This window comes from Anas acuta, chromosome Z (genome assembly GCF_963932015.1).
Source record: "Anas acuta chromosome Z, bAnaAcu1.1, whole genome shotgun sequence".
NCBI classification, from domain to species: domain Eukaryota; kingdom Metazoa; phylum Chordata; class Aves; order Anseriformes; family Anatidae; genus Anas; species Anas acuta.
Genome location: NC_089017.1, coordinates 67,893,280 through 67,903,407, shown reverse-complemented (window position 1 = coordinate 67,903,407; position 10,128 = coordinate 67,893,280). Strand labels below are relative to the sequence as shown.

The 10,128-nt window shown below is 46.0% G+C and overlaps 1 protein-coding gene across 7 annotated transcripts in view; it reads left to right on the top strand.

Annotated features, from left to right (window-relative positions):
- The first annotated feature begins 2,192 nt into the window (after positions 1-2,192).
- Positions 2,193-10,128, top strand: part of PTBP3 (polypyrimidine tract binding protein 3) — a 66,556-nt gene continuing 58,620 nt past the window's right edge. The window contains exons 1-3 of one of the 7 annotated variants that reach the window (XM_068666307.1): positions 2,469-2,589; positions 9,007-9,141; positions 9,335-9,456. In XM_068666307.1, coding sequence (XP_068522408.1) covers positions 9,397-9,456 — 60 coding nt within the window. In that variant the 5' untranslated portion in view covers positions 2,469-2,589; positions 9,007-9,141; positions 9,335-9,396. Of the gene's footprint in view, positions 2,594-9,006; positions 9,142-9,334; positions 9,457-10,128 lie in introns of all 7 variants that reach the window. The other 6 variants (XM_068666305.1, XM_068666306.1, XM_068666308.1 and 3 more) reach the window with 6 other exon arrangements.

The following is a 10,128-nucleotide window of genomic DNA, read 5'->3' as shown; positions in this document are numbered from 1 at the left end:
GCTCTTTTGTCGTACCATCTGATTCAAACACCATTGATCCTGAGTCTGTGGTTAGGAATAAAATTAATTTCTTGAAATGCATACTCACCAAAGTATTTCTAATCTTACCTTATCAGTCATTATGCTGGGTGGGGTCTTTCATTTATTTATTTATTTATTAATCATTGTGATTTGTCTTGTATTTAATGGGGGACTGGAAAAGCAAACTTTTAAATATTCCTGTATTATTAACAAAATCTACTGTTTTCAATGAATTACTCTTAAAAAATGACCAGTTAAATAAAAAATATGGTCAGATCCTAATTTCTTCTACAAATGACAATAACCTCAAATCCTTATTTTCACTGAGCTGTAGAAAACTACTGTAATTCCACTTCCCCATATTTAGATCCATAAAAAAAATAAAATTTTAAGATTATGAGGTATTTGCAGTCTGACATAATGAATATTAAGCTTTCTGAAGCAGCAATACTATTGAAAGTTTAAGTCAGGGAAGAATGAAACAGCGAAAACCACGGTGGTTTTGGTTTGTGCCAATGCCTTGTCATTTCAGTGCGTTTTGCACCTTACACAGTTTTGCTTTCATTATAAGGCCATTAACCAAAGCCTAGTCTAAGGTGAAAAGCATATGAAACCACAAATTTCTCACAATTTCCACTTGATGTTGCAACTTTTCCCGGGTTAGTGAACTCAGGTGAGTTTAAAGGACTTAAAAGGCTGTGTCTTCAAACCACAAAAACCTGGGAGCTTCATGTGAGAATTCAAATTTCCCTCTCCCTACAAGAGGCTTTTCCTGCCTCCTGCCCTAAACTAGAAAAGCAGCATAAACACCCACTTTTTGACTTGCATTAGGGGACCAACCAGGTCTACAAGTTAAGTAGTTAAAAATAGGTGTTTTTTGAAGGTCGGGTTAATTCCCCTCATACAGCATATCAGCTGGCCACACGAGCAGGTGTGCTAGAAAAGATAGATTGGTATACCATTATGTTTGATGGATGAAAAAGCAGAAAAGCACTGATGAAAAGCAGCGTCCTGCCACTTCATAAATATCAAACTGAATAAAATCACCCTGTTTTTAGACAGACCGGACTCTCGACCTACATCCTTCAATCAAACCTGGTGTGGATTCCACCCCAAAGCACTCGGCTTTCCTAGGTGCTCCCCGCTGCAGGCAGCAGCGGGGTCAAATGGTTGGTGACCTTGCTGCCATCCGGCTTCTTCCCCAGTCATACCACTCGCTCTGCCTGCAGCAGGGCTCAAAGGACACCCTGTCCCCATCCACGCAGGCGCCCTCCGGCAGGTGACGGGCCACAGGTATCATTTGTCAGGAAGTGTTTGCAGTATATGGCAGTCACCTGACAGGAGACAGGGCTGGGGACTGCAATCACCTGGAGCCTCTGTAACAGGCTGAGTCGTGCACCGGGTGACTCTGGGAGATGCAAATATTTAACAGGTCCCATTGTTTCCCGTAAGGGATGCTGTCATGCACGGTGATTGTGTCAGGCACCAAACAAATACGAAAGCAACTTTCTTCCCATTTTGCATGAAAGAATCCACACCGCAGGGACACCAGCCTGCACGAGGCTCCCCTCTCCTCCTACCACCTCGCCTTCCCTGCCTTCTAGCTTTTACTTTCAGCTGCTTCTGTGCGTGGGGCCATAGTGTGTTGTGTGATGGAGACGCCCTTTGGACGCCTTAGCCCCTCAGCGCCAGGTGGTGACCATGGGGCCTGGTGTAGCCCTCACAGGTGCCCCCTCAGCACCACAGGCACCCCCTCAGCACCACGCCTGTGGCTTCCCCACACCATGAGCAGCATTTTGGGGGCACGGCGAGCGCCGACACGCACCACACAGAGGTGGCTTCCCCCCTCCCCTCAGCGCCCTCACGCCAAGGGTGAGGAGCTGGACGTGGCGCGGGGGGACACAGCTCAGTGGGTGATGGTGGCACCGGGGGGGCGTTGGACTGGGCTGATCTTGGTGTTTTTATTCACAATTTTATTGATAAAACCGATTTTTAACGCGCAGCCACCCTCGGCGCAGAGGTGCTTTCTGCCCTCTCCACGGAGCCCTCACGACGGGGCGGCAGCGGGGCTCGCACCGCGCATGCGCGCCCAGGCCGGCGAGGCGCACGCGCCTGGCGCCGGCAGCGAGCTCCCCTCAGTGAGGGGGTGGAGGGGGAGGAGGGAGGAGGTGCCGCTCCGCCCGCCGCCCCGCCTCCCCCCCCGCTCCCGCTCCTAGCCCCATTCCCGGTCCCCAGCCCCCGTCCCCGCCCGGTCCCCATCCCCCCAGCCCCCCTTCCCCGCTCCCCAGCCGGGACATGGGCGGCTGAGCCCCGAGGGGCGGTGTCCCTGAGGGGAGGTGGGGGGGGGGGTGCGGCTCCCTGCCGGCCTCGCCCCCTTCCCGGCCCGGCCCCGCCGCCGGCGGGGGCAGCGGGGAGGAGAGGCGGGGGCCGGCTCTCGGCGGGGCCGGGCCGGGCCGGGCCGAGGGGATATTGGCTCCGGCTACCCGGGCAGGTAGCGGAGGAAGGAGGAAGCGGACTGACGGACGGGCGGACAGACAGACAGACAGACAGACAGCAGGCGGCCGGCGTGTGGGTAACTTTCTAACCCCCCCCCCCTCCCCTCAGTGCGGCTTTATCCCTCCCCCCCACAGCGCGCCTCTCCTCCCTCTTAATTTAATTAATTCATTTATTTCACTCCTGCTGTGTGTGTGGCTGTTTAATTTAATTTCATTTAATTTTTTTTTGCCTCTTCCTGCCCCCCCCCCCCTCTCCCCTCCCCTCCTTCCTGGGGGACCTGCCCCACTCCCGGGCCACCCGGGCGGCTCCGCAGCCTCCTCAGGGTGTCACCGCTGCCCTCTGGCTTCTGCCTCCCTCCCTCCCTTCCCTCCCTCTACCTGCGGGGATCTTACAGCCGAAGGGCTGCCCTGGCCCTGCTGACACATTTCCCCGTCCCAGGCAGCCAGCCGTGCTCCGCCAGCCGAAAGCTGAAGCCCTCCTCCTCCCCTTTCCCTTCTTCTCCCCCCCCCCCCTCCCCACCCCCTTTTATTTATTTTCTGTCACAATTTCTCCTAAATGCACGAAAACCGCCGCTACAGGCGGTAAAACCTCATGCAAGGTGTGCGATTAATTACCTCGAAGTTCGCGCTGTGCCTCAGTGACTTGCAGGAGCCACACTGCTCCTCGACACCTCTGGAGCACGGATCGGGCTCCTCAGCGCTCACAACTCTCACTGCAGTTTCAGAACTATTTTTTTGTTTGTTTCCCCTTTTCTTCCCTTTCTGGTGACTCAAAGCAGTGTCTCCGAAACTTCCCCGACGTCGCTCAGGGCCGCTGGAGCGCAATCCTTCGAAAAGGGAGGCAGGTTGATGAGGGCGCTTGTGGTGTGGAGGCTGGGTAGTCAGAAAGAAAATGGTGCTGGGATCTACATGTGCCTTCTCAGGGAGATTCATTCAAAAATATGAGTAACTTTGATGTGATCAGTGTCTGTTTTTCTTTTCACTTTTGCTGTGAAACTAGTTTTTTTGGGAAATCTCCGAAAGGAAGTTAAGGGCGCTGACACTAGAGCAACAATGTCCTCCTTTCCAACGTACGAAATATATTCATGAGTTACTTTTATTTTGTCTCATTTAATCCATTTTAGAATATAACACTTTTGGTTTCCCCTAGGCTGTGAAATCGCCAGCTAATCTTAAAGTCTGGTCCCTATAGTCTCCATAGTATCTTTCAATTAGTATGACGGATTTCTTTTCCGCGCTTTTTTTTTTTAATTTAATTATTTTTATGTGGCAATTGGTATTTCTGCTGAGAGAGGATGGATACAGGCTTACACAGTGTGTGTGGTGCTCTGGAATACTGACACTAGAGATGACTTATGGCTGGTGACATGTGGTTGTGTTTTGAGTAGAAATAGTTCATGGAAACAAACACAGCTCCTGAGTTGCACAGAGGTAACGTTGCAAAGCAGCACTAAGGTGCAACAGTAAACCTGCTTGCCAGTGAATAAGGCAAAGACAAGGCACCCGATAAAGCGTGAATCAATGGGGTGTTTTTTAAGAAATTTTCTTCAGTGGATCTCTCTGGATGTTTCAGGCATGATGCAGGTTTTTGGTGATAACTGCAAGTTCAAGTTTGCTCTGATTTCTGGGATACTGCCCCTGGTGCTTCAGAAAGGGCTGTGTTTTTGGGGTGGTTTGGGGGACGTAAGGGGGGTTGTTAGGAGATGCTAAGTACTTTCTGAGAATTGGACTTGATTGCAGGATGTCCAGACTGTTGGACAGATAAAGATACATGCTGCTGAGAGGCATGGTGAAGTTAAATTGCCTTACGTATCATGAATAATTGAAAGTAAAAACAGGTTAAAAGTTGTCATAATTCAGCTTGTATTTTTGTTGTTAAACGCTTTTCAAAATCAGAAGAGCAATAAAGTAAAATTACACTTCATTGGAGCCTTTGTGGAAATAATATACACGGGTTAATTTGTTTCTGTGGGACACAGAGCCTGCCTTGGATCCAAAGCCTGCTGTGTTTAGTGAGAGTGAGAATACATTAAGTTAATAAAAGAGGAAACGTTTTAGGTTTGGGTCAGGAGGCTTCTGTAGAAGGCTTGTAAAAATTTCACTGTTTTGTGGCAAAGCACTCAGCTCTAATATTACTGGTTTGGGGGGAAAATGGGATTCAAGTTGAACTTATTAATTTGAAGTAAATCATGAGTGGTACGAACTGTGATTTTATGTTGGCTACTGAAGATGGGCCTTGTGTGTATGCATATATGCTGGAAGAGAGAATAGCGACTTTCTTGCGGGTTGGTAAGGGGGAAAAAAATGAGAAACAACAGTAAACACAGCAGCTGAACGTCCATTTGCAACCTAAATTCAGCCCCTCCACAGACGTGAGGAAATCTTCAGGTTTAGGAAGGATTCTGGGTTCTGCAGGGTGACATTCAGCCTCACGGAGGCACATGCCTGTCATTAGACCTAGGTTTCTGTCTAACAAGGCTTTGGGGTTTTTTATTGCATGTATGTGATAGCATATATTTCTCCTATGTTTCCCTGCATATAATCGCTTTGTTGATGCCTGTTTCTAACCCACTTTGAGTTACATGCCTAGGAAAAATACCTGGCGTGTCCCTGGTACGAATGAAAGCATCCCTCCTCCTGAGGTTGATGTTCCCTCAACAAACCGGCTTGCTAATAATGTCTGATATAATTGGAAATGTGAATCATCTGACATCAGAAACAAGAAAACAGCAAAACACAAATCACTCCCCTGATTTTCTTACCAGTTGTCAAGTGGTGATTTGTGCGATTTGGTCTATGGTCAAGAAGGCTCATCTGCTTGGGCCCCCCGTGGGGGGAGGCCGGCAGCGAGGCGTGCAGGGTCCTGCCGAGGAGCATTTATTGAGTTTCCTGCTGCACAGATGCTCTGCTAGCTGAATCACCTCTCGAGGTATTAAGCGATAAGTGCGAGTGTGTTTGGATTGACTTGCTTTCAAAGGATATCCTGATTAAATGCAGCGCGGTGTCAAAACGTGAGGGTGGGAGCTCTCCTGCGATGAAAGGACGCCTACAGCTGTTTTAGGGCGCAGCCTGTGACTCTGCTCTGTCGCAGTGTGGCACTTTTGCTTTCAGTTTTCCTGGTTTTGGCTGTCGTGTATCGTTTGTATTTTTAATTTTGTTACGTGTTGCGTAAGCTCTGTGTGTTTGAGGGACTTTTTTTTTTATAGCTGCAGATGGAAATAGGGCTTGTCTTTCCAGGTGTGCGGACGCTCCTTTTACACGTTTTTCACCCCGTGCTGTGAAGTGGGTAGGTGAAGAGCAAGGAGTGCTTCGACTGCTCTGCAGGCAGCACCCTTCCCTGCTCTTGCTGCTGCTCTGCTGAAGTTGTTCAGGCTCAGCACGCTCACCAGGAGCACAGCCCTATCCCCAGCACTGCGTTTCTGCCCTCCCTCACCCTGACGGTGCTGCGGGGGGACCGTGGCAGCCCACGGGGTGGGGAATGGCACGACGGCTCCTCTGGCTGCAGCCTTAAATCAGCACAAACCGGCCAGGAAACCGCACCCTAAATTTCCGGTGAAAGCTGATGAAATGAGCGCTCGTGTGATTCAATAATCTAGCCATTATCTCTGCAATTAACTTTCTTAATCATACCGTGCTACAAATAATTCAGCTCGATGCCATTATTCATTAAACGACGCGGTGTATTACGGTGGCATGTCAAGCTCAGGAGAAGACGTTCCCTTTCTGAGCAGCACATACCAGCAGTGGGGGGGGTTGAACTAATGCTTTCTTGCTTGCACTCTGCTCACACGATCGTGCAAGCATTTGGCCGGTGATCCCACGTGGATCACACTGTGTAAACAAAACATGACCAGCTCTTGGGAGCTGCGTTGCCTCCCTCGTGGAAAGGAGGATGATCGGTCAGGCAGAAATCAAATCTGGACTCGTCTTCCGGACTGGGACCAGAGAGGAGGCAGGGGTCACCCTTTTCTTGTCGTCAGATGGCATGGTGCCTGCGTGTGTGGTCGTGCTGCAGAAGGAGGTGCAATAACTTCCCCCTGCAATGAAGACAGGCCCCTGCAGACCTGTTCGGGGTACCTTGCAGAGGTCTGGTCAAGACTCTTGCTCCAGCTTGGAGCCTTGCTTTCTAGGTAACTCCCAGGCTTGTTAAAAATGTCTGTGGCCTTTTCCGTGGAGGATTCAAAGCACATTTATACACTTATCAAGAGAGACATTTTTCCTCCTTTTGAGCACGTGGACTAAGCTTCATCTCATCATGAGGCAACAGGCTCCCGTATGCCTTCGAGCCTTTTAACCAGAACGTTTTATACGCTGCAAGCATCTAGAATATTGTTTGCCAGTCAGCATGAAATGCGTGTTGCCACAGAGATCCAAAGACCACTGCAAATTAAACGAACCTCGTATCTGAGTACTCTCCTGGCTTGTAATATTGCCAGGTGACTTAGTTTAATTTGCAAATTACACATAATCCTTCTGGGTTTTGTTAGGTCTTATTTTCCTGCCTAGCTTTGCTTGCCTAGATGAGGATTTTCTTTCCAGTTCCATTTCTCCGGGACTTTTGGTTGTTCGTTTCCTCATTTTACTATCCACCACAGTGCATTTGTTTTCTGATTCTTTTCGTCATGTGCTTCCAGTTTCTCTTTCTGGCTTCATGTCTGCAGACAAGTTACTTGTTCAGATCTTGTGTTACCAGAGGAATTACTCCAGCTTCACACCTCTTCTTTCCCCTCTCGTTTCAGTCGTGCTTTTTCCTAAAGCACTGCCAATTTGGAATCTGTGATTTTGTTGTTGTTGTCGTTGCTTGTTTTGTTTTGTTTTTAAGTTGCTCATTGCGCAGTATAATGCACTGGATGTGGTGGAAAGTCTTGTGTGAAACTTCCTGCACAGAAACCTCTCGATCTCAAAAGTTCACGACCCGTTACCTTTCCATTTGGCCTCTGGGTGCTAGCAGTCTTGTTTCTGTGTAGTGAAACTTGGTAGATGTGCACAAAAAGTGTTTGCTTCTGAAACTGGTCAGTTTCAGAAAATTCAGAAGAGTACAAAGCGCAGACATCCTTCATTTCTTGAGGCTTTTTTCCTTCCGTTTTAAAATGTTCTTCCTCCTTGCTATTTTTCCTCTGGGCAACCAGGCAGCTATAGGGAAGGGATATCAAAGTGTAAGTAAAGGTGTACATGGCAAAAATACATCGGCTCTACAGTCCTGTAGGTCAGCTTTAACACCACTTCAGCTCGTGCCCTGAAGGAAAGATCAGTGAGTGTAGGCATCACTTCCTGATAGACAAAATAAGCTATATGCAGTTCTTGATTATTTTTTTTTATGTTCCTTTTTTTTTTTTTTTTTTTCCAGTTGAAAACCAGCAGCTCTCTGTTGCTTCAGAAACTGAGTTGTCTTAACTATCGTTAGTCTGGAAGTGTTAAATAGATCCGTTAATGAAGTCTGTTCATATATAACTTGCTTTTCTTTTGTGTGTGTGTGCATAGCCCTGCTTTATCCAGTAACACGTCTTCCAATTTATTGAAATAGAGCCTTTGTTTATACAATAGTTCTTCCACCCTGCCCCCCAAAAACCTAATGAAGTGAAATTAAGTACCTTATCAATGCAAAGGTAGCTTGACAGTAACTCCTCATTGCTAATTCTTACCTGCAGGATCCCATAAAATATTTTCTGCAAGGTAATTGGATGGCTAATGGCATTTGTTTTGGCTTTCACCATCATGTGAGACGTCTCAAGTGTTTGTGTGCATTTATGTGTGCACGTCTACATATAAAAATAAACTCATGGGCCAGTAGGGTGAAAGACTGGACAGTAAGAGTGTAAATATGGTGAGTGCTGTAGAATCTCCAAGGAACAAGACCGTGATTCCTTAGGAATTACTGATTTTTGTGAACTTTACTTCACGTGGGTCTTATCTGTGTTTTTTTTTGTTTGTTTTGTTTTGGTATGAAACAGGTATTTTCAGTGCACACCTGTGGCAAACGTAGCTTGGTGTGCTTGAACAATGCTGTCTTGGAGGAACTCTAGTTGCTGTTTTGCTACCTTAAAAAATAAGGAGAGGGACTCATAACATGTTGGAAGAAAAAAAAGAAGTCCAAGAGTTCTCAAAATATGCAATCCAAAGCTGTCTGGAATAACGAGTGTTAATAACTTGGTGTTTAACCATAGCATTCTGATTTAAGTCTGTAGACCACCTAAAGATGGTAATTAATTTAATTACCAGTATTTTATAAAGTACCTGGAATGTTAACAGGATCCGTGGATTTAAATATTTATAAAATTCAGGAATAGATTTTCTTCTCAGGATGAGGTTTCTACTGTAGTTGTTGTGTGTTTGTCAGCAAAAGAGCAGGGTTAAAATGTCAAACACAAAAACAACCGAACCCAAAAGTTGCTTAACAGTAACATAACTGCAATGTTATAGCTGAATCACTTCACATTATACTTTGATCGGGGAAAATGCTTTTGCTAACACCCTTGTGTGTTCTGTTCAGAGTCTGAAGAAACGAGGACTGTTGCAGAACGTGGCATTGTGAGCTAAAGCCGAAAGGAAAGCCATGTTGTCTGTGAAAGGTGATGTGTAAGGGAGGGGATGAGAGGAGAAGAGCTTGCCCCTACGTACTGAAAAGGTGCCAGCATTCATTGAAACAAAAGATACAGGCATATGGCTGGGAAGAATGTACACAAAAATAAGGGTATATTAACTCTGTGCTCTCTTCTCAGTCTCTAGATAGTCTGAAATGATGATTTATATTTAATTAGCATGTTAATACTAAAGCTTTATTCTAAGAGTGGCTGTCCTATTACTAATTGTCCCAACAGGTGAAGCAGAGTTGGGCTGAGGAGTACAGGCCAGTGCATGAGAAAGTGTCACGCAGTGAGAAATGATGAGGAAGTGGGGAGGAAACAAGGCACAGACCAGACAGAAAGGACAAGAACTGCAGGTATCATAGGTGTGACTGTTTTTCTTGCATACAACACTACTCGCCTAGAAAATCTTGAGCAATAACTGAAAAATCATCTTGTGGATAGCAATCTTTTACTCCGTTGTTAATCCTGATGCAAATCTTCCATCTATTAGGACAAGAACTTACAAAATACTTAATGTATGTGATGTACATCATGCAGATTTTATTACTTTCCAACAACTTGATTTAAAGTGTGCAACTCTTAAAGATTTTAGGTCCTAGAATTATGTGATTGTTTGAGAATATGAATTTTTCATTAAAAAATAATTTAAAATCATTCAGATTTCATGAAAAAAATGTGTTTTCTTGTGGAGAGAAGCTTAAAATGTGAATCCAATTAAACATTGAAAAGACAAACAATACAAAATATGTATCTTTAGAGTGCAGCAGTTGAGAGTAGGATTTTTTTTTTTCTTGGATGCTTTTTAAGGCACTAAGGTATGTAGTCACAAAAAGTAATTTCATGCTTGTAAATTGAATGATCATTTCAAGGACAGATCTTTTTGGTAGCTTCACATGAAATGATAGTGGATGTTAGCTGCATTGGAAGGGAATTATTTTTTTCCCCAAATATGTCTTTCCTCGGCTAAGTTATGTATGTTATTTAGTTTTGTAGAACCGGAGTAGGAACAAAAGTGGATGTCTTGC